Source organism: Phoenix dactylifera, unplaced genomic scaffold, assembly GCF_009389715.1.
Source record: "Phoenix dactylifera cultivar Barhee BC4 unplaced genomic scaffold, palm_55x_up_171113_PBpolish2nd_filt_p 000545F, whole genome shotgun sequence".
Taxonomy (NCBI): Eukaryota; Viridiplantae; Streptophyta; class Magnoliopsida; order Arecales; family Arecaceae; genus Phoenix; species Phoenix dactylifera.
Genome location: NW_024067954.1, coordinates 127,114 through 152,932, shown reverse-complemented (window position 1 = coordinate 152,932; position 25,819 = coordinate 127,114). Strand labels below are relative to the sequence as shown.

Below are 25,819 nucleotides of genomic sequence, written 5' to 3'. Positions count from 1 at the left end.
CATGTGAATCCGTATATTTAGGATTTTTCATGTCCTTGCTTCCTTTCCATTTCAAACTAGGAGAAAAGAGGAAAAGGGGGAGGAAAGAGAGGAATTTAGTTGCGAGATGATCTTCTCTCCCCTCCTTCCCTCTTCTTTTTTGGTCAAGCCTTTGGCTTATGATTCTCTTTTGGTTCAACTCCTGTCCCCTTAATCCTCTTCTTTCTTATTCTTCTCTAATTTGGCTCTTCCGCCATGATGCTATGGTAGTGGCCTGAGCCTTTCCCATGATGAAGCAATAGTTATTCGGTCCCTCTCCCATGTTGAGGCCCCACCGTCTATGACCAGTCCTTGACACCATGGCTCCTCTCCCATCACAAGATGTTGTCACCATTACTCCTCTCCTCAGATGTTGTAGTATCTCCAAAGGCAAGGTTGAAGCATGCATGTCTAGTGTGTCTGGAAGGGGGTTGATGAGAATTGGGATTGGAAGATAGGCATTAAAGAATCTTTTGTTTCCTTTTTCTTCTTTCTTTCTTGATTGGAGCAATTGACCTATGCAAATTTTGTCTGTCTGACCTGGATGACTTGATAGGTTCAGCAGCTAGAGTTGGTGATCTGTATGGCTTTTATGTAATTATGAGTTTGGGTGTGACACAGCTTGCTAAAGGTTGTAAGTGGCAAGTCAGATGCATCAACCTAGTCGACTCATCTAGGTCACATCACATGGAACTAAACTTCCGACCTTCTTCTGTTATGCTATTATGTTCTATTGATTAACACAAAGTTCTTTTTTTTATAATGCTATAAATGACAGGTCGACTTAGTATGTTATTCAGCATATGTCATATATTTTTACGTAGTTATTAAATCAGTCTATTTGTATTGTGCGAAAGTTTCCTCGACATTACCCTTCTTTAAATTTATAGCTTGAGTTGTTTGACTCTTTGCACCCGGACAGTTGGCTCTTGTGATAATTGACATATGCCTAGATACTATTGCTCACTCCTTTAAAACATATAATATCATTAAAAATTGGCTCTCCATCTCGGTACTGGACCCATTACCAATATCATTCTGTTACTGTGTCAGTATGCCTGGTATGGGGGGCTGCTCCGGCATATCGACAATCGGTATGCCTCTTGTATTGCGTACTAGTTCTATATGGTACTGTTGGTATGCACTGGTATCGATCGATACAGCAAACTTTGATTAAAACATTAAAAGAAACTTTGATATAATGTTTGTCATTTATAAAGTAGGCACACTAATATAAGATTGGACTTGTTCTTTCTTAGACATAGTTGTCCACTACTTTGGTCATTAGTTGACATGTGGTATGCAATATGCCTTGTATAAGTATTCCTTGTTTTCCCCTGTACCACTAACCATGTATATTGACATGCTAGATTGTATTAAATATTTAAGGATTTACATCTTGATGCATCTTTCTAATATCGTATTGTTAGAATGAGAAAAGTACATGAAATGCACCCAAGAGGCCAAGACATTTGTTTGCTCATGAAGTGGGACGTCCCAACAGTCCTGGAGGGGATGGACTGGGACGATTGCACCTTACCACTTAGAATGACTTGGCATCCCAAGACATAGTTTGTTACTTTTCTATTTGTTCTTCTTGTTAATAGTTGTTCTGGTCTTGATCTAGTCTAGTATCATGCCAACCTCGGACTAGGCTATAACAAGTACTGTTACCAGGATGTTAAGGATTCTAGGATATAGTCCCTTGTATCTTCTTTTGTTGGATTTCCTTTGGGGTAGGATGGACCATTGATTACCCACATATAACACTATATGTTAGGTTCTCTATCATGGAAGCTAGGAATGCGTAGGGTATGGAATTTGGTGGATACTTTTCATTATCTTCCTTTTCACCCATAATCTTAAGTTTCATACTAGCATATACACGGTTCATAATCTTGGTACATAATACCACACCGGTCTGGTATTGGGTCGATATGGTATAGTATCGTACTGTATCAACACTCGATATGCAAAAGTATATTGGTATGGCATCCTTCACTTTTTTATTTTTTTACTTTTTTCAGTATTTTGTTGCTATTGTTATTTTAAGGTTTAGGGATCATGGAAATGCAACTTTAAGATTGTTTTATAGTTATTTTATTTTTTATTGGTCTTGAAGACTGTATGATTGCTTGATGGATGCAATTGTAATAAATAAAAATAGACAATACACAGCTTTTAGCTTGAAAATGCATATTATCAAATAGTTCTGAATTACAAAATACATACCAATATCTAACCCCTCATAGATTGTCCATGGTGCTAGTAGATATTGAGATTTTTTTCGTGGGTGGGGCCTTGGACTTTGACTCCAACTTAGATACTAGTGCCGAAGGTTTGTTATGCTAGAACCGGGGCCTGGACCGGTTGCTCGATGACATGGGTCGGTATGCCCTTGCACCATTCTGTGTTGACCTCGTACTGACACAGTAGAGGAGGCGGAGGAGGAGAACGAGAAATAAAAAAAGAGAGAAGGGGGAGAGAGGGAGAGAGAAATACGGTGGCGGAGGGGCCCTCTGCATGGCTCGTCGGCCGCTGTGGCCCTCCATGCAGTTCGCCTGCCGCTACGGCCCTCCGTGCGGCTCGCTGGCCTCCACGACCCTCTCTCTGCCTTCCTCTCCCTCTCCCTCCCTCCTTCGCTCTCTCTCTCTTTTTTCTCTTTCCTTGTCCTTCTCCCCCTCCGTTGGATGCTTTTCGTTTCAGTTGCCGGGACTGTCTCGGTCCACCGCCGGTATGGCTTGGTACTCCTCGAACCACCCGGTTTAAGATAATTCTTCCGACCTTGCTAGTGCCCATCTCTACATACAATAAGCTAAGGTTCGCGGTACTGGTGTGTACCATCTTATATCAGCTGTACGGTACCATACCAGTTCCGAACCAAAACTCAGTATGGGAGTGTACCAAGTCTTAGAACCAACTCCCATACCGATCATACTGACACTCATGGTAACGGTGCAGGATTAGGTACCAAGACGACAAAACTTATAGTAAGTTATAGCAGTATCAAGTCCTGAACCACCTCGAGAGGCTTATCTTCTATATGCTATCGTATCCTCGCAGATTTTATGTTGTCCGTCATGGCCTGCATCCTATGTAGCAAGAGTGGAATGAGAATCAGCTGTGAACAAACTCAGACCTTGTGGTTATGAGTCGTATGCTCCCCACCACCTTGGCCATCAGATGCATCTTCACTGATACTACCATTAGCATCATGACTCTTATCATTAGATCTAGGCAATCTGTCATGCTAGGGCTCAATTGTCTTCTCATCAACCCTCTCTAATGGATTTGCAGCTTTCTTTCCTTTCCTTTCTTGATACTCCAATGAACTGCTTTCTTTCCTTTCCCTTTCTTGCTACTCTGGTGAACTGCTTTCTTTGTCTAGCTACCCCCACTTGACAAACTCTATTGGGTGGCTCAACTAGGCCCATCACCCTGACTGGAGTAGGTGCCATGGTGATCTCTCCTCAATATTTCCTTGTCATATCTATGTATAGAAGTCTTAGATATAGAGCCTTGCAATCCTAACCAGCTCACCCAACACCTTTGTGGTCGCTCGTGCTGTTAGGTATTGGTTGGTTTTGAGCATGCATGTGTAACTCTGCCTACTGCATAACTCTGCTTACTGCTCTACAGTCATCCTGCCCTTCTTTGCTATGTTACTAGCTAATGGAGGGGGCGATCATGGCTCATTAAGTTTTGGCTGCTGTGGGCTCTCAAGCCGACCAATCGTGGGATTTTGGTCATCGTATACAAAGTCATTATAGCATGGGTCGACATATTTAATTTGCCCCTCCTCATGGATGCACTTCAATCTTAGTTGTAAATCATAGTGTATGTATACTAAGTCATTCAGTCTCTTCTATGTCAGGTGATTTCTCTGTTTATTATGTATTAGAGAAAAGGTAACCTGTTGCATTTGTAGCCACTAGAGGAGACCTTCTGTCGGAGGATCTTGATTGCTAACCTTCTAAGATTTTTGGAGGATAACCTAAAATGGAACCACTATTCAGCTGAAAATACAATCAACTAAATTGCATGTTGGATACCATTTACCATAAAACATTAGATTTGTTAGATTCGTTGTCCAAAAATACGTGAATTAATATTCTTTGCTTGCCACAGCTGCTTATCACCAGAGCTGTGGAAGCTCTCCCTAAAAGCTGTATCTTGGAGATAATATTGCGTAGGGTAATCATTAGATCCTCATCCAAGTTGACACTTAGGACACTATATTGGAATCTTAAATTGAGATGGTGGGCTACCAAGATGTGCAATTAATTTGATTAACAAATAAAGGATTGCATGATTCTATTAATTTGATTCTATTATATTGTTTTCATTCCCTTGGTAGGTGGATTGTTTGGGCCAGTCTAGATCTATTCATTTGGACCAAGGAAGGGAAAGATTGCTCGATTATCTACTTGATTCAATTTGGAAGAAGGATTTCGTTCAACCCACTCAAATCTCGAACCTCTTGAATAAAATATTAAATAATAAAATTTTAGAAAGAGAGGTTCTGAGCCCTTTATTTTTGTTAATTTTTCATGATCCACAAATTTGTGGTACATAATTATGTTGAAAATAGGGCTTGTGCTCTTTCTTTTACTCCCCCTAATTCCATTCTCCAAACTATAGTATGTGCCCTTATTTATACTGTTGAGGTCCTCCTTATGTGAGTTGGGTTCTTTTAGCTAAAAGAGAAAAAATTGCAAATTCTTTACTATTCTATAGAGGTTCACTTTCTTTATTTGAGCCTGATTTCTCTTTTGGTTATAAGAGGATGAAGACTTCCCTTTTTCATACTAGTAAATTTTAGCATAAATGAAGTTGGGTTCTTCTCCTAATTAAAAGATACAAATTATAAAATAATAAAAATATTTTTAAAAATTTTAAATTTGGGCATAAGCTAGATCTTGACTTTTATATCAACTGTCTTCAATAGCATCGTCAAATCCCTCCCAGATTAGAAGTTATAGCTTCTAGTACTCAATTGGATCTTGGATGTGGGCCAAGTTTGGTCCCAATGCTTATTCAAATCTACCTGAAGTGGCCAGATCGGTCCAAGACATGCTAGATAATCCTCCTAGATCATTATTAGATGCAACTTGTTACCTATCTGGCAATTCCACCTCTCCTCAATAATGTTAGTATATTCGTCAGCATGATTTGGATCCACTTGTTTCATCTTGGCCTTGATTTGATAGTCCTCATCATATGATTCAAGAAGCTTATTTGGAGGTTCGTCTCACAATTCACAACCCTTAGCACTCGATCTTCCATGCCACAAGCATATTTGCTCTCATGCCACTATGCACTCAACGAACATCTGGCATAGGTCACCTTTCTTATGCACTGTAGTATGTGGCGAAGCATGTGCTAGCTTCAGTATCTCACCCCTGTTGTGATTCCTTATGTGAGCCAGCATCCATATGTGGGTTATATGTCACTTGCAGTCTTGTCTTTATCTATCAGTATTAGGTCATATAGTGGACTGCAAAGAGATCCATAAAATGCACAGCCTCCCGATCATCAGAATATCCCTTGCAATCTTGTATTATGGTCCATGATTGCATATTTGCTCTGGCACTCCAGGAACATCTGGCATAGGCCTGCTTTCTCATGCACTGTAGTATGTGGCGAAGCGTGTGCTAGCCTCAGTATCTCACCCTTGTTGTGATTCCTTGTGTGAGCCAGCATCCATATGTGGGTTATATGTCACTTGCAGTCTTGTCTTTGTCTCTCAGTATTAGGTCATATAGTGGACTGCAAAGAGATCCATAAAATGCACAGCCTCCCGATCATCAGAATATCCCTTGCAATCTTGTATTATGGTCCATGATTGCATATTTGCTCTCATGCCACTATGCACTCCAGGAACATCTGGCATAGGCCTGCCTTCTCATGCACTGTAGTATGTGGCAAAGCGGGTGCTAGCTTTAGTATCTCACCCTTGTTGTGATTCCTTGTGTGAGCCAGCATCCATATGTGGGTTATATGTCACTTGCAGTCTTGTCACCTGGTCCATGATTAGTAACCATCTACATGACATGTTGCTCCCTTGTCTGATCAATGATTTGCTCTATCAAGCTTAGTATGTACCTGGCATCATGCACCTTATCAAAAGCATCAATTGATTTGCGGAAGAATGTTCATTTATCACGATATATCAAAAAATTGAAGACGCTTCTTCTGTTGGGTCCCATCCAACTATCTCACATCAATGTCAACTCATAACTCGCTTTGATATGAGGTTATTCATCTTCCTAGATCTTCATTGTTATTATCAAGCAAATCACCAAGAATCAAGGTCTGCCGAACTGGTACCAGGACCCGCACCGATCGGTGGACAGCTCGGTACAGTAGTGAACCGATACCGTACCGACGCACAGTATGCTTGGGACCAACACACCCATTTTGTTTTTGGATTTTTTCAAATTAATTTAATTGGTAATCAATCTTTTTGAACTTTTTCAATGATTTTAAGTTTAATTTGATATTTTTTTATGTTTCTATGATCTCGGTTTAATCTAAGTGATGCATCTTATTATTTTAAAATGATACAAATCATAAAATAATTAGTAAGATGTTGCATACTTCAAAAATTACTTCTGAATTATATAATACGTACTACTAGTTTTTTTATAATTTTTGGTATTATTTGTATATTTTTAATTATTTTTTAAATTTAAAAATAATTTTTAAATATTAATATTTTAAAAAATTAATTTCAGCTCAGATCCATGTAGAACCTAATAATGGATACTACATATATTTTTATAGGCCCGTGGGCATACATCAAATATTGATTTCTCATTTTTTTTCAAATTTATGCTTAGGCCATTGTGTGCATGTTCGCATCAAAACTTGAATAATGGACACCAAATTTTGTTGGAGAGTAGCTTGCATGCCCCTAAATACGCTTCTGATTTTATAGTTTTTTAATTTTATTTCTTTTATATTTTTTCTATTTTTTAATTATAAAATATAATTTTAATTTTTAAAAATTATATAAAATTTGAAAGTTAAAAATTTTTATGTCATCGTTTAGATCATTCATAGATCTACAACATATAATAAAATCAAGCCAAATCGTAAATTTTGGTACGATTTTTCCTTATTTTGCACAATTTGAGCTATTTTTTAATCCAAAAAAGATAAATTGAGGGAATGAGATAGGTGAGAGGAAGCATACCTTATTTAGGCTTGGATCTTTCTTCAATCGTGCTGAATCGGTTTGATTTTCATCGTGAGGGGAAGGAAGAAAGCCGGAGAGCTTAGAAACCTTTCCAACATCTTTTAATCAGCAAACAAAGGAAAGAGGAGGGGACCCTATTCAGAACCTGGTCGACTCAGTGCGAACCGGACGATTCACACTGAGTTTGAATGGAACGGGCCGATTCCAAACGGTTCCGGCCGGTTCTGTTTGGTTTGGGTCTCTTCTTGCCAGTTTCGGCCAGTTTGGTCTGGTTCGGGCCTTTTTTGGCCGGTTCCAGTCGGTTCGAAATCAATTCTGGCCGGTTCAGGGTTGGAACCGACTCCAATAGGTGAACCGATCTGGTTTTCCACGGGTCGGCTCGGTATGGGCCGAACCGGGCGGTTTGGTCTGGTTCGGCCTTTCTTGCCATGAATATCCCTTGATCCAGAAGGATTGACATGATAGCTAGCTTTTTGGATGGAGCTAATAATAGAATTGTTTTAGATGTTGGCTATGGAATTTGTAGGATGTGGTTGCAGTAGAGCCAAGAAGTAATATCTCTTCACATATCCCTTTTCTTATTCTTGACGAGCGTGAAATTAATCCTGTGTTGCTTTGAATCTTTGCTAGAAAAGGCATGTGGATCTAAGTCTTGAATGGTGGTCCCTGTTGGTATATCTTTGGATTTTTTCCTTTCTTGTTGGTAAAAGTCCTTAATATAAATGTGTTTACACCATGTTCTAACCTATAATGAAGCTCAAACTTCAGTTGGATTGCGGTTACAGGGCAATCCTAGAAATTGAATAATTATTAGAGGCTCTTGCCTCAGTAAAGAAAATAAGCTGACCTTTAAGTTTGATTTAACAAGGTAGACATGTGAGCCACTAACCAGAGTTAAGTGGTAGATAGTACAATATGCATTATATCTCCATTAAGAACATCAAGAACGGCCAGCTAGACTTGGGGACCAAATGATATAGCAGAACGATCAAACTATTGAGCCACATCTAAAGGGAATTGGTCGAACAAGGTCAAGTGGTTACTTGAGGCATATGCCGAATTCTAGGAAGGTTGCAAGTACAAGCCACTTGTGATTGGCCTACCAGAAGACAAAGTATTGACTTAACACAAGATATTGATGAGGTCTGGAAAGCTTGACATGAGAGGGGAATAGTTAATGAAAGATTAGAAGGTGGAAAGTGGAGACGTCGTTAGAATCAACTACAATAGCTATCAGAAGAAATTGGATAGAGCGGTGGTAATCAATAGGATTGGTGTCAAATCTGTCGATGTTGGAAGGAGATAACTGTCCAACAGTTAAAAAAGATTTGTATAAATGTTAAGTTGTAACTCTATGACCAAGACTTTCGCCAAATTAATAATCAGTCTCCTTGTCATTTTACCTTTTTCTTTCAGTTATCTTTAATCCTTTAGTTCCTAATTCATCGTGTAGTTCATAGCCTCTAGCCACCACTCCCTTCCTTGAGAAGGCTGTACCCAACAGCGAAAGCCCTTGAAGGTCAAGGTAATAGGACCAATTGCCATCTCTCGCTTTCTGGTTTGGATGCTTGTGGCATGCCTAGCATCTAGCCAAGCTCAGCTGTCGACATGTGCTCCATTGCATCTCATCCTGAAAGGAAAAGGGTGCGAACAAGATTCTGTTTCACTACCACCTTTACCAGCAAGCTCTCTCACTGATTGGCTCCCCTTGTAGTTAGGATCTATCTTGGCAGACCCAGAATAAGATCCATCCTCCCACTATGAGGGTCCAAATTTTTTCTTGTACGTGGAAATCTCTTCCCTTTGCCATTGATCATTTAAACTATCTTGTGTGGTAGCCTGAATTTAGGTCTTCTTCATCTCATCTGGATACAATGCCTTATAGGCCTCTGAACCTTGGAATGACATGGTGGTGGCTCAGCTGCTCGATGATTAATCTCTGTTTATTTCTTTGCACTATTTCTTGCCTCCCTAAAATTATGAAAGTGTTTCTTCACCAATTGGTGAACTTCGTGTGGACATTTCTTAATGCAGTTATATCAGGATATTCATTGGCCAAATATTGCTTCAATCTCATCCCATTCCTTCCACTCTACATTGCACCACTTGTACTTTTAATGATACTAACCATGGTCATGCACCATGCTTTCGACCAATAAAAACATCTTTATCCTTCTTTTTTGTTGTTGAATCCATGTTTGCAAATTTGATGACCACGCGTCATAAACCACCTTATTTATTACCATGAATTACATAAAGTGGATCCACACTTTTAAAAATAAAAAATATTTTTAGACATATTAGTGATTTTTATAACTTAATTTCACTTAATACATGTGCTAATTTACAAATAATGCAAAAAATATGCACATTGTCCTGGAAAATATGTCCTGCTTATAAATACACATTTCTAGTTTAATAATTTTAAATTATTAAATACTTGACTAATTTGATAATTTACATTGTAATGCCATGGCTGAATTATTTCAGAAAATACTTCTAAATTATCTATGTAGAATAATAATTTTAATATTTTCTATTTTTAAATATTTTTAGTTAATTTTATTTAAAATTAATATTTAATTATAAAATATATAAAATTAATTTTAATTTAGATTAATGTAGAACCCTATCAGAGGCACTACATATATTTTTTAGCCCATAGGTATGCATTTATTGCCATTTTTGAAATTTTTTTGGCATTTGGCTTAGGTTTAGGTAGCCATAATCATGCCCAAATTTAAACAAATTGCTGCCAGAAAAGAAAGCAAATAATATGCACACCCCTAACCATTCTTCCAATTTTGTAATTTTTGAACATTGTTTTTTGTTATTTTGTTGAAAAATATATTTTTAATCTAAAAATTCATAATAATGAAAAATCATGATTCCATTTCCAATGCATAGATCATCCTTCGATCTACGAACTACAGCATATAGTGAAATCATACCAACATAAAAAATGTTTGGCACTTGCTATAGTAATTTGTGGCCTATTTTTGGCTTAAGAGGGGAAAAAAAAGGAGAGAAGAGAGGGTAGAAGTTTCTATCATTTTTCTTCTTTGATCTGAGTTGCTAGTCTGCAAACTTCTTTCCCCTTCTTTTCCTCTCTTCCCCACATTTTCAAGCAAGATACGCCGTACCGACGTGAACCGGGCAGTACGGGGCATACTGTACTAGTATTCCGTACGGATGGCGTACTGGTATTCCGTACGGATGGCATACTGACACTTAGTATGCTAAAAAAATCCGTACCATACCATAACGACACTATGCTAGTGTGGCATCGATATGGGGTCTGGTACCGAGATGGCGAACCTTGTTTCCAAGTCTTTTGAAGTTTAAAAGGAGAGGACAATGTCGTTGAGACAATTCTTTTTCCTTCTTCCTCTTCAATTATTAGCTTGGAACCAACAAGTGGCAGTCTAAAGCAAGTTCAACCAAGCATTCCGCCTAGTTCAAATCAGTTTGAACTGATTCCCTTCAAGTCCTAAACAAAACCCCCTTATTGATCCTGTTCTGCACCGATTTGGTATGGAACACTTGAATTGGGCAGTTCATCTCTGTTTTGAGAACCTTGAGTAGTTGAAACTTAAAGGAGACCATAGATCGCCCAATGGTGAACCTCCACCTATCATTAGTTACAGTTGCTCTTGTAGCCTGACTAACCATCCATGAATAAAGGTAGCCAAAGATATTTACTTCAGAGTTGGCCTCAAGATGTTGATGAGTAGTTGGAGGAATACCTTATACTTGATGGAGTGGTTCATCATATCCAAGAGATTGGTTTGCTTAGGATGCATCTATCATAAGTTCATAACATTGCCCCGAACTGGAAAAAAAGAATGCAATTCTCTTGAAAAGCTCAAACCTATCAAACTGCATAAAATATCTTAAAGCGTCTAGAAGTGTAAGGTAGTCCTAGTGAATATGTTGAGGCTTAATATCAGTTTGTCTGTATATGGAGAAGGAACGTAGCCACCCCATTTTCATAGTATTGGTGATTGTTTGTTAAGTTCAACAAGTGTTGTATCATGATTATGCATTCTCAGGCACTAGCTCATGTTGGCCTAAAATAAGGAGCAATCTTGCAAAATGACACAGTAAAGAGGTATAAGTATTAGTTGAGCAACTATTTCTGAAATTTTTAAAAATTGAATGGACTACTTCATGGGCTCTATTATCAGAATTGTCATGTTTTACCCTCGCATTTGATTAATCTAACTTGTTTTACTGAGGAATATATAATAACCTTTTGGGTTTTCTACATAATGTCCCATGTCATGACCCAGTCACTTGAATGAATGATTTTTCAAATGCCATTGTTTTTCGAAAACAAAAGCAACCGGAAAAAAAGTATTTTTATCAATACAGGTAATATACATGAACATCCCCCCCCCCCCCCCGCCCCCCCCCCCCCCCCCCCCCCAAAAAAAAAAAAGAAAAAAAAAACTGCCCCCAAATCATATCCATTGTATTGTGCTTCTGTAGGTTTTCCAAATGTTGGGAGCACCAATATAATGGTGGAATGATCCTTGATAGAATGTAAGAAAATCTACAAAAACAAGAATCCCCCCTCAAGGTGACTATTACTAGATTTAGGTTTCTGTTTCAGTGATCTCCAGAGGCTGTTGCTCCCAATAGCATTACAACTGTACTCAAATTAATTTAAGATCTGGGCATATCAAAATATTCTTGTTCTATAATAGTAAAACAGCATGAAAAAGAGTATCAACAAGAGAAAATGGAAGAAGGTGAGTACAAAGAGGGCAGATAACAAGGGGGTAAACACCTCTATGAGAAGCTATATCGTTCAATATAATCCATAATTCATACAAAATAAAGTTGTTGTCACCAGATCAAACTTATAGATTCTCAAAGAAACCTTAAACATTGTTTCTTAACCAATAAGGGACTCCAAATTTACCTATAGTGAACCTAAGACTAGGCTGAAACTTCATTATAGCAGAACTATCATTTTCTAACAAAAGTTAAGTAAAACTTTTACAAAAAAATATATTTTCTCAGAAAAACCTTCCCAGAAAAAGGGAAATTCGTATTTCTATTGAATCCTTCATAGAAAGCCATAGAAATTACATTGAAACATAATTGTTGTTACCTAATTCCTTTTAATCCAATTGAGACCAAAAATAGGACCTTTAGATTATAATCCTGCTTCTAATAGGATTCAACAACCCGTTAGAAAAATAATCCTAAAAGTTCATACAGAGTTTGCGAGAAGTAGACACTAAAAGCCTAAAAATCGAGAAATACATCTATCTATCTTAAACCTCAAATCCTTATTTTCTGAACTCCCCAGAGTATTTTAGATCCAGAAATTCCTTATTGATGGTAGAAAAAATCCTTATTTTCTGAACTCCCCAAACTATATTAGATCCAGAAAATCCTTGTTGATGGTAGCAATCACAATGTCATCTTCCAAATTGTCTGATATTTTTTCTTAGAGTTAATTTTTTTAGGTAGATGTTACAATGCATTGAACAAGTGTAATGGTGAAGATGGGTGGAAAAAGAGCAAATTATTGACAGTCAATCTTTGAAGTTGCATGATGAAAAAATATTATAATTGATGATCCTCATCAAGAACCTGATAATCATGGAATTGTTTGTCTCTCTTGACTTACTAAAATGAAGATAAGAAACAGTAAATTTGATGCGGCTGAAAAATACTCAAATTGCTTTAGCCTTCGTTCCTTATATATATCCAATCCCACGACTATACTAACGCTTTTAACATCAAAATTATCAGGGCTTATATGAACTTATAGTTATGTAATCTTGTATGTTTCACATGCCTAAATGTGAAGAACATAGAAAATTATCCAATAACACTAAAATATTAGCATTATGCCCACATAACACTTTAATATGTAAAAAAAGTGTTGATTAACTTATACCTTTTAGCATCTTGACACATCTAAAACTTTATCAAAGTTGTGCATACTTATGTCCTCCAAAAGAAATGTCCTAGTTCTGCCCCTTCATATATTCCTGCATATAGTACATCAGTATATGAAACGGGTACCTGTAATGAAGAAATAAATGGAAAAGGTTGCCTGCATATTTCAAGATTAGATGGTTTATTAAAACTATTATGCCGTTATGCATGCACTTTGTTTTCTCACAGTTATGTGTTGCTTTGTAGTTTCATAAAGAAATGATGATCGTGCCCCATCATTTATGGAAACAGCAACTTATTTTCAATTTCATTGTATGTAAATTATTGTTATTATGACTGCTATTTTCACTTCTCCTTAGGTCGTTGAGGTAAATGTTAAAGTGGAAGGACCAGGCCAAAATAATGTTCATAACAATGCATTTTATGCTGAAGAAAAGCTTCTCAGATCTGAATTGCAAGCTATGCGTGATTGTGATCCTTCATCTGCTCGCCACTGGATTGTAAGGCACCATACACCTTTTACCTGAAGTTTTTTGTTGTTAACACATATGATTGCCTTTTTCTTCCAATATTTTCATCATTTGAAGTTCTTGTTATGCATGGTCACTTGCGAAATTGTGGACATGCATTATAGTTTCATATGTGGATCAGAGCATAGTAGATCAATATCAATGCTAAGCGACTTGTAAAATATCTTTCTAGTCTACTTCATGTAAATAGCCTATGGATGTATTAATTTATGTGTTTTCTATGTTGTTGTGAAATTGAGGTACAAAGTCTTTGACAACACAACCCTGAGGCACCTGCAGCTTTGGTGGGTCCTGGGTGGGGTTGTCTCTTGGGCTTTTAGGTTGGCACTTTGATGAGCGATTCTACGCCAAAGGTTGTCTGGTGCTTTGCTTGCCATTTTGAAATGGGCCCATCACTTAAGAATAGCTCCATAATTCTAATTCGTTCATTTTTAGAAAAATGCCAACAAAGTAATCCTCCTTTTGCCTTTGTCTTGATTTTCTGCAAATAATGTTTTAGCGAGAAGCAAGAAAGTGCATAAACGAAGTATATTGATGATTCATCCAAACTTTATTGGTTAATGAGATCACAGCCATCCATATCCTCTTCTTCATATGGAAGCTACTTCTATGGAATCCAAATATCAAATGATGAGTTTACAATTTGTACATATTTTTTTGGGTAAATTGTTGTGCTTAGCCACCTAGGCTTTCCACCTAAGATTTTATAGTTCATCACATAGCATTGTCTAGGTTGTTTGGAAACCTTAGAACACAAAACACTATCCCTAGTTACATTCTAAATGAGGAAGATGTCAGGTCTTCTGTAAATAGACTAAGCTATGTAATTACAGTGCTTGGTAATGTATGATTCAAGGATTGCCGTACTGCTCCAATTGCCTGGTTCGGGGCATACCAAACGGTACTGAGGGCGAATCGGCATGGTTTCGCCCCTTGATTCGAAAAATCTGGCGAGAGAGGGAAAGCGAGAAGGAGAGAGAGAGAGAGAGAGGAAAGAGACAAAGATGGAGGGGGGAGAGGGAGAGAGAAGGAGAGGGAGGGGGAGAGGGAGGAAGGGAGGGAGGGAGAGGGAGAGGGAGAGGAAGAGAGCAAGAGGTCGAGAGAGAGGGCTTGAATGCTCTCATCTCCTCTGCTGTCTATAGGGGCTTGTCCCTATTTGAAATGAAATAGGGGTGAAGTCCTAAATTTTTTTGCGTGTTCTTAAAAAATTTAGGCCTCCACCCTTGTTTCATTTCACAACAGGGATGACCCCATGGATGGCAGAGGAGAATAGGGATTTCAAGCCCTCTCTCTCCCCTCCCTCTCCCTGTCCCTTTCCCTCTCTCTACCTCTCTCCCTCTCCCTCCCTTTCCCCCCTCTCTCACACTCTCTCTTTTTCGCTCTTTCCTCTCTCCCCCTCCTAGCTGGCTCTCCCTTTGTTAGTAGAGGTCCAAAATAGCACGATACGGCACAATACCATATCGTACCATACCATCGGGCAACTAGTACAGATCCTGGTATCGGTACATCCAACTTATTATTATTGATTATAAATCAACATTATAAGTAGGCCTATCAAAAGAACTTAGTAGCTCGAGCTTGGCTCAAGTTCCGTTTGAGAAAAGCTTATTGAGCTTAATTTGGAGCTAAATAAACAAGCTTGAATCAACAAAACATGCCTGAAATTCATTTCAAGCCAAGCCGAAAGTCAACCTATCTCGATCAAAGCTTGTCAAGGCCCAAATAGTTTTTTTATTACATATTTTATATTGTTATTGGAATCAATTAATTGTTAGTTCAAGATTGAAGCAAGCTTTAAGTCAAGTTTTAATTCAATGTTGAACTAAGCTTTATTCATATTCAAATCATTTTCAGTTCTGTTTAAGATTATCAAGCTGATCAATTAGGCTTGTTTTTGGTTTGCTTTGAAATTAAATTTGAATTGAGCTTCAAATAATGGTAAACAAATCAAGCTTGATTATAGAGTTAAAGCTCAAAATTAATTTCAAACCAAGTATGATTGCTGATCAGACCGAAGCTCAGTCAAGCTTGGTTTGATTGCATGCAGCCACGCATAACTATAGGCTTCAACTGTGCATTAGTTTCGAAGCAGGAAGATGTCATATGTGAAAGTGAATCCTAGGTTCTTCGGTGTTAAGCATGCTGATTTTTTTTTTTTAAAAACCATGGCTGAACCTGATCGGGTTGCCTACGTACCCCTTCATAAGGGGGATCAAGCCATACGTAGTTCTTTTTAAGTTTTAAAACGCAGCGGAAAAATCGAATCAAACAATTTAATTCATGCATGCTTACAAGATCAAATCTAGAAATCAGCACCTTAAGAACACATAGGATTATGCCGGAATCGTTTAAACAATTATGCTAAAATTTTCATGCATGATTAACTATCAGATCTGAAACTTAAGAACTCTATTCCGATTAATCTCCGAATATCCATTGAATGGATTCTGTAAATATCTCCGTGAGGAGCCCCAAAAGAGGGTAAAACCTCGGGGAATCAGACCTAGATCTTGACACCATAATAAAAGATTAATGTAGGATTAATACCTTTTATGATGGATGAAACTTGTGGATCTGATCCTCGACTTCGCAGCCACGCACACGAATGGCCTCTACGAGAAGTCCACGCGAAGTTCCTGAAGAGATCCAACCCTGCGGAAGTGCTAGCTTGCGCAGAATTTCTTGAGGCTGAAATTTAATCTTCCAAACGCTATCAACTTTTGATCCGCCTTCTTGGAAGAACTTGGAGGAAAGGTTTAAAGGGACTGAAGAGGACTTAGATCTGATCTAAAGACACTTATCAGGGACCCCTAACACTAATGGCGCGATGGACTTAGAGGAGGAAGAAGTCAGCTAGATTGAATGCAGAATTTTTCCATGCATGAACTAGGGTTCCTCTCTTTTCTTTTTCCTTTTTTCTTCTTCTTTTTCTCTCTTTTCTCCTTGAATTCGACCACCAGATGATGGAGGTCCTTTTAATGTTGCTCTCCTACCTAACTTCATGCCAACCATCCCATATTTGTGGAGGATTTTGTGGGGTTTTGAATTTTGAATTCAAAATTCAAGTTCATGTGCCATTACATGATGAAGCTTGATCTAATCTAAACCATTCATCATGTTGCCACTTTCCTCTTTCAATTTCGAAATTTCCATGCCCCCAAACAGATTAGAGGGTCACGTGGTGATTTTGTGGTGATTAAATTCGAAATTCAACCTTAATTAGAAGTGAGATAAAGATAAGGATGACATATGTCATGAAGAGAGAGAATTTGATCTTATCCAATTCTTTTCATGAATTTATCTCTCCATTTCGACCCATCTAATGATGAAAGAGGTCCCTGATGTTGCCAAGTGTCCCATGGCACCATTAAATAAATTAAATTAATTTTTAATCATATTAAAAATCAATTTATGGCGCCATGCATGGATATGTGACAAGTGGATTTCAAGATCCGAACAGTTTCAGATCAAACCCATTTAATTTAATTAAATCCTAACAAATAGAATGATCCAATTACCATGGGTTGAACCTAATCCAATTAGGTCAATCCCTAATTAAGCACAAATTTAATCTAATTTAATTTGGTCAACCTAAGTCCTCTTGATTCAGACCTAATCCAATCAGGTCAAAAACCCTGATTGAGCCCAGAATTGAATCTAATTCAATTTGGCTCATCCTTAGTCTAATTACTCAATCCAATTGAGTTCATTAGCAATCTAATTACTAATTAATCCTCCGATAATTACTTTAATTATTTTATAAGATAATTTGTCAATCGAATTGACCAAATTACCCCTGAATGATTCTTAATCATTCATCAGCCTTCTTAATCAATCAGGAATCTTCTATGCGTGTGACCTCATAGGTTCGAACCTAAGCCGGTAGTATAGGAACGACTTCCTACACTAATTGATGTGACCATCAGCAATGGTACCCGACGTCCGAATAGGCCGAATATATGCGAAGCAAATATTCTGGAACCCTGAACTATGGTTACTGTATAATTCAATCCCTTTGACTCTTAATGCTAGGATGACTTAGAGCTCACTGTCAACCCTATAATTAGTACATCCATTATGTGATTAACTTTAGATATCCCGTGACTCCTCACTGGGATTACCCTGGCCAAGGTTTTGCTAAATTAATCACAAGATATTATTCCTGTTTCCAGGAGGGGTCAATTCCATCTTGACTCACAACTGACTACGCAAGTACTTGACTGCACCCAGTGACCTTCCGTCACTGAATTAGAAATTCAGGTAGTCCGGTACCAAAGTACAGTGAGTTGCTTGCTAGTCACAGGTTGCGGTCTCAGGTCAGAGGGCCAAACTTATACCCATATCCACTCGGAACATCTCTCGACAGTAGAGCGTTCCGGAATTGGTCACGTTCAGTGAAATGTACTCCTACACTTCACCTGTAAGGCATATCAGTGTCTCCACACTCCTTGGTTAAGAGGACAACCAACGTATATGTCACACAACGACCTAATCTCGATAATGTTGTCGTCCTAGTAACAACATATTATTTGGTCGCGAACAAGTTTAAGGACTCAAAGATAAATCCTCCTTTATCATAACATAAGTCCTAAGGACTTCATTATATAAGAGTTCATTTGAAGATGAAATGATGAATAATGCCAAATAATACTTTATTAATTTGTCAATTTATTTACAAAATTCAATCATCAATATGCTGACGATTGACATTTAGGATACAATTCCCAACAATATGCATATTGAACTGCTTTCAAGTTGTGCTTTGTTAATTACGTGTCTTTACTTAAAAACTAATAACGGTTTGATCTTATGATGTCATCTTCTTTGTGGACATGTTTATGTGACATACACCAAATCTAACAAAATGACCTAGTTTGAATGTTCTTTAAATGACTTGCCCCTTTTGGATTGTAATTCTTTGCCGGAATAATAAATCTGTGGATAGCAACTAAGTTAAAATGCCTACTGAGATATTGATTTTCTTGATGACCAGGGTTAGATGTGCATTCTACTGAGATATTGCTTTATCTATTGAGACATTTCCCCTGCTTTGGTGATATAGTTTGTATATTTCTGAACAAAAGTAAGGTTATAGTTGGTATATTGCTTACCCGTCATGATAGCGAGTGATGGTTACAAGTCCCAACCTGTTTGATATCAATATATTCAGTCTGAATTTCTTAGTTGTTCTTGGCCATAACTTGGAAAGCATTAAACAAGTGAGTTTTGATTATTTATATTTTCTTGTGGGGTCTTGTCTATGGAATAACATTTGGTAATTTGGTCTAAGAAATTAGATAGAACTGGAACCTGTTGGAGTTATGGGTGGCTGCCTCGGTGCCTAAGCATCTGTTTTGTTGATAGACATGCATCCTGGTGATTGTGCGATAGAAATGCCTTTGAATGCATAAGAATCCCTTACCTTGACTATTACATGGATCCATACATGCGAGCGTGCATGCACACACACAAAGAACACACAGAATCATATATACATACACTAACATATGCATAACTATGTACATATATCTGTGCCACTTATATCTATAGACGTTTGTCTGGTGTGTTCGTTATATACCAATCATTTTGTTTTAATTTCCTTTTTTATAAGTGATCCACTAATGAAATAAGGGAGTGAGATACATCATATTCAACTACAAGAAAAAATCAGATTTTCACAAAAGGTATCTTAAGTTTTAAACTAGCAACTGTAAAAGGTCTTCTATTCAAAAACCTAAACTTGATCTCTAGACTCGAGCATGATAACTGAGGTTGCCCAACAATTTATACCACTTGATTTGGAATAAAATGATGCATTTGACAAATAAAGGTTTGATAATATAAATGAAGCAGTTGAATCAAAGATTAATTTATATTGTCTGTTTCCTAGCTGATCATCGCTGTGACTGCCTAAGGGCTGCTTAGGCTATTTGACGAGCCTGAGTCTACAATCACCACTTTGATGTATTGACCTGTTTGATGCATTGTTATTAGACTATGTCCTTTAAAATGCGTTGTTTTAATTGTGAATCTTTACTTGGCAATGTCCTTGAAACTTGATGGCTTGCATGAGTTTAAAACCATGAATTTCCTACTACATATTCTAGTTAGGGACAACTATTCTTGTTTTGACCTGAATCAAATACAACATCTAATAAATTATTCGAATTTTATTTTTTAATTACTAATGCATTCCATTCTCATTTCCAGGTAAGGAACACAAGAACTGTTAATCGAACTGGCCAACCTACAGGATACAAGCTTGTGCCTGGTTCTAATTGTCTACCTTTAGCTGGTCCAGAGGCAAAATTTTTGAGAAGAGCTGCATTTTTGAAGCATAATCTTTGGGTTACACCATATAATCGTGATGAGATGTACCCTGGAGGAGAGTTTCCCAATCAAAATCCACGTCCAAATGAGGGATTAGCAACATGGGTTAAGAAGAACAGGTCACTTGAGGAAACTGACATTGTTCTCTGGTTAGTTTTCATTTCCTAGAATTTGATAGCTTTAATAGTTAAACTTTTTTACTTTCTATTTTCTTGGTACGTGTCAAAAATTTTTGGTGAGTCTCCTCTTAAATCTTTATTTGTTTTTCCTATGAAGGGCTAGTGTTTCTCCTTTGATTTTTGTGTAGAATATTAGCACAGATTTAGTTCGTAAACTGTTACCATTTTTTTTGCTTTTTTTTCCTTTTATGGGATAGGCGATTATTTAAATCTTAAAAAAGGACATTTCTTCTTCTTTTTTTTAAGGTTGCTAGTCTTGCAAGTTATTTTTTTTTATTTCTTGAAACATCCCTTGTTTGTCATTTCATTCATTATGATGTCTTTGCAGGTACATATTTGGGGTTACCCACATTCCAAGGTTGGAAGACTGGCCTGTCATGCCTGTGGAACGCATTGGTTTTATGCTCATGGTATCACTTTCATTATGTCTAACTTTTTTTATGTTTATACTCTGTATTGGTGCATTTATTTTTGTATGTCTAGAACTTTTTGCTTAGAGGACAGTAATACCCTTAATCTAAATTCTCATATTTGGCCTTGACGCATGAATCAGACTTACTACTGAGGCAAATGTTGTGCTTAAAGGATTCATATAGTGCAGTTGAATATGAATCCACATTCTATATCCTGTTATATGTTGGTATACATAGTCAAGCCTGTTTATACATGCCATTGTAGTGTATTAGTTTGGTTCTTGAAGTCCCTGTGTGCATATGATAGGCTGCTTGAAAAATGTACTCCTTACACATGTATGCAGATGCACACGACTTCTTCTTGAAGGGTTAAATTTCATTTTGCCTTACATTTTTGTATTCTTATTTTTCTTAATATTAGGGTGGTCTGTGATGACACAGAACCAGGCTCGGCCAAGTCCAGAATGTGACTGCAATCTCGTTGATCGGTGTTTGGATTTAGTTTGATTAATTTTCGCGGGAAAACATATTTACCGACTTAAACCTCAAGACATGTAATTATAAAGTAATTGGTCATTGGTCATATAGAGCAACTAAATTTTCGTCCAAACTATACTTTTGCAATACATAATTCTGAAATCAATTGTTTCGTTCTATCATCTTATAATACAGAAAATAGTTTAGTTTAGAGGTAAATATTGCATCCCTTGGTATATACAACTATCTCATTACTTCATTAATACATTCACTTTTGATGCTCCTTGCTTTACTTTAAGATACACAAAAAGGATCTAACTGACTTTGATGCTCCTTGTATGGTGGGAGCTTCACTACATGCCCCAAAAATACTTCCAATCTTTTAGTAGTCTGAGTCAACAAGCTACTCACTTTGAAATATGGTAAATAATTAGATGAGCTACATGGTTTAGCAAGTACCCAAACATAGTGAAGTCTAGGGTCAGCGGAACCGTCCCGAACCGGACGGTTTTGCCATTTTGAGCCGTCCCGGCGGCTCATCGGGATGGTTCCGGCAATGGAAATGAAAACCATTACCAGAGGCAGAGAATGAGAAGCAAAAAGGAAAAGAGAGAGCGAGTGGGGGAGGGAGATGGGGAGGGAGGCTGGCGGAGGCCTACTTCGGGGTAGTAGGCAGAGGCTGCGGCTTGCTCCCTTGTTTTGTTCGAAACAGGGGTCCAGCCGCTATAAAATTTTAAAATTTTTAAGTGAAGTCGGTAAATCGCTTGTCGACTTCACTTAAAAATCACGAAATTCCCTCCCTTTCTCCGCCTTCTTTCTCTTTCTTTTCCTCTTCTGTTTGTCCTCTCCCCCGCCTCTTCTATTGTGTCGGTACGGGCCTGACATGGCATGGCACGGTGCCCGGTATCGGTTCCGCCGATGTTGGTGAAGTCACTATTGTATGAAGAAAATAGAATCATGGAAATGATATGGTTACATACTTACAAAAGTTCATATAGTTAATAACTATCTTATAGTACATATGTAATGAGTACACTTACTAATGTAACATTATTTGGAAATGCCGGAATGCTTTTTAAACAATTGGCATCATGAAGATGCTTGCCTTTTCATGCAAAATTATGGAAAACACTGGTCTTAGGGATACACTGACATACTCTGAGAAACATTTGAAATACAATAGGGTATACTTAAAAATTATTTGAAAACACTGAAACTTTGAAACTTACTATGATTTTCAATATCAACTTGTTAGTAATCAACTATCATACCCGCTGGTCTGGGGTTCGCTGAAGCCAACTATCACACCCATTGGTCAGGGATTTACTAATCAATAAGTCCATTAGCTAAGGGTTCACTACATCATGTCTCTTACTGAGAATATGTGGCCAACGACTTAACCCTGCTGGTTGTGCCTCTACTGAGAACACTGCTGTCTAGGGTCACTGCTTCGTGTCCCTATTAAGAACACGAAGGTTAACAACTTAGGCCTTGCTGGCCAGGGTAACCAGAAGTTTTTCTTTCAATTTGTAACAAACGAAACTTCTTACTTTTAGATGATATAATGATTAATGAACACTGTAAATGACGAGTTAAAAGAAATCTCTTTGATATATTAGTATGAATTTAAATCATGATGACTTAGCATTGATGAACTTGGATGTCAAATAGTTATTCAAAGCACATGTTTTTCAAAATTCACTTGACATAAAAGATTGGGAAAAATATCAAAAGATTATGAAAACTTTGCTCATTTTCATATAACAAGGATATATAACATATAATAGTCTTCATGTAACCAAGTGCAGTGCTGAAATTAAAATCAATGACCTGCCTCAACTTTAGTTAGAAACAGGGATTTCAAATGATTTATAAATAGTGAAGAATAGAGAAGAAAAATCTGAATCCTCATAAAATTCATCTATTACTTGCTAACCATAAAACATCAGCTTTTTAAGGAACTTACCTCTTTAGATGATTTACAAACATTCTCACACCCTTACTTTCTTCTAGCTTGCCCCTATTCTTCACTGTCTTTCTTTGGTAGCTGATTTCTGTAAATAGCTAGAATTTTTAGAGTTGCAGAACCATCGGAAGAGGGCAGCACCCTCCTATTTACTGATCTCTTGAAGCAAGAGTTGTGCAGTCACAAATAAGAGTAGTTAGGTGTCACACTATGATTCAGCTAGGTGGCTTATAGGTAAGCACGTGGTAGCTCCTTCATCAGCCTTAGCATGAGGTATACAAGCATGAAGTGGCAGTTCAAGACAAAGTAACAAGTGATGTCAACTTAAACACGAGCTTAAGATGACAAGTCAATTATGAGGTGGCAATCACTACCATGAGGTAACACAAATAGGAAGTGGTGCAAGCAAGAGGTGGCATTTGAGCATGGCGTCAATATTACCATTAAGGATGAGGTAGTTAGAAGCATAAGGCGGCTATAATAATGATAAGTTAGTTCTAAAATTTTTCTTGTTCTATCCTAAGTTCTTTCTTGTCATAAAATTCAAGTCCATACTAATATAATTTCCCTTACAGAGGATTTATTTCCATGGTGATACCATTCACACATATCAATAGTTGATATAATACACTTAGCTCACATATACAGTGATCAAGAAGGCAATAATATATTGGGCTTTCGGTACTTAAAGCCCACATTGATCAAAATCTGTCTAAACCAGCTGGTACAAGCATGATCTGTTGGATTGTTATGTGTAAGAACAAATGGCTGGTTGTTTGTCAGATCTTATATACATAACTAGCGACGGTCAACCCTATATATGTGGGGGCCATAAGTTTAACTCAAATTTTTCATCTAATCTGTACTGTCAATTACTCCAAATTTTTCCTATCCTGGGAAGGTAACTCTATAAATGCTAATAGTCTACTCAAATGTGCAAATGGAACCTATGAATTTCAAACCAACATTCTGTCTATTTTACTCTCTGCCAGTTACACAAATCAAACCTTTTTTGGGGTCACAATTTTTGGGGATTCATTTTGAGTATTCATGTTATAATGCTGCTATGTTTTTAATTGCATGCCTTTGGTTTGTTTTGACTGATTGTGATGTGCTAGTCTTTACCAAACGGGGACCTATGTTAGGTCTAACAAGCATGCATAGCACTACTGCTTACTAAAATAATTTCATATTCATTTTATGAGTCTTGAATATGCTATTTCTTTTTTCTTTTATTCCCAGATGATAACTTCCTTGTCATAAATTTAGTTGAAATGTAGTCCAAATGATGGTAGACATATTTTCTTTTTTCTTTTTTAACATAATTCGATGTGTCCATTTTCTGATAGAGTGATAATTGTGCAGCCTCATGGTTTCTTCAATTGCTCCACCGCTGTGGATGTGCCTCCTAGTACTAGTGAGATGGATGTGAAGGACAATAATGGAACACCAAAGTTGATTCAGAATGCACTGCTGGCAAAGCTGTGAGGGGAGATGTGAAAGGGGAAACTGGAAAAAACAGAAGGATGCCTGTAGGATGTCTGAAAGTTGCAATAAGGGACTTTGGACTGCGTTGTTTGTTGTTTCTTTATTGGCATATGTTTGATCTAGCTCGTACTTCACTTAAGCCACAGGTCTTGCCTGCGGCTTGAAGAAATTCCATCGAACGTATAAATTCTTAAGAGTATGTTTGGTTGTAATGAAAATCGCTTGGAAAACTTATTTTTCTTGGAAAATCTAGAGCCTTCTTGGCATTATTGCTTCGTGTGGGTTTGTTACTACTACGATTACGGAAACATCACCAAGAGATTGATGATGAAGGTGACATTTGCACATACTTCTGCCGTCCCTTGTTTTTCTTATCTCATTTTCTTGAAAGCAAGAAATCTTTGCTTCCAAAAGTTCAAAAGATGTCAACAAAAATTCGAGAATACAAAATGGTTTAATCATGCAAAGCTTTTCAGTCTAGCTCCTTTTATTCATGGATTTTTGAAAACAAAAAACAGAAAACAAGAGCAAATAGTCCTAATTTTCTATTCATTTTTTTTATTAGGAAATTAACAAAGGTGGAAGGCTAGTAATCGGCTTTCTTTGTTTTCTATTGAAAGGTTCTTTGTTTCTTTTCCTTTTTCATTAATTTCTTTGCAACCAAAAATACTCTTATGGGCCTAGGTGGTAAAATTATTCTATGTATGAGGGCATTTTTTTTTTACTTTTTAATAGAACTAGGATCCAAGGAAGCCTGCATGAAAATGAGAGAATATCTGAACCAGGCCACTGGTGTTAATACCAATGACTCGACTTTGAAATTCTTGTGGCATGCGTTGTCCACAATTATAAAACACAGATTGAATAATAATAAAGAAATCCTTGTGGCATGCGTTGTCCTTGTGGCATGCCTGGACTCTGGGACTTGGTTCCTTTGCTAAAAACCCCAGGATAATAATAATAAAGAAAATGAAAAACTGAAATACAAAAGAGGCAGACACTAGGATACCGGAACAGGTAATTTGTCCTAACATATTGATATTGTGAGTTTGATGGTGGAACCATGGATCCTTACAGCTCGTCAACTTGGAATGACCAATGATCGGTGAATCCATATGTACCTCTTAACTGCTGGTTTCTGAATCTGTAAGTACCTCATGACTCGCCATTTCTCCTGTTTTATGCCCACTTAGTGTACAAAAATGATTGAAAATACTCTTCATTAACAAAAGTAACCACAAATGGAAGAATATATTGGTCTTTTAATCCCAAAATAATAATTGCTAGATTAGTTGTGC

At 37.3% G+C, this 25,819-nt stretch overlaps 1 protein-coding gene across 1 annotated transcript in view; it reads left to right on the top strand.

Moving 5' to 3' along the window:
* LOC103702015 (primary amine oxidase) overlaps window positions 1–24,796 on the top strand; it is a 39,117-nt gene extending 14,321 nt beyond the window's left edge. Inside the window, exons 9-12 of the mRNA XM_039119411.1 lie at window positions 13,498–13,638; window positions 19,879–20,147; window positions 20,506–20,587; window positions 24,399–24,796. Coding sequence (XP_038975339.1) covers window positions 13,498–13,638; window positions 19,879–20,147; window positions 20,506–20,587; window positions 24,399–24,521 — 615 coding nt within the window. The 3' untranslated portion in view covers window positions 24,522–24,796. The remainder of the gene's footprint in view (window positions 1–13,497; window positions 13,639–19,878; window positions 20,148–20,505; window positions 20,588–24,398) is intronic.
* Window positions 24,797–25,819: the final 1,023 nt, after the last annotated feature.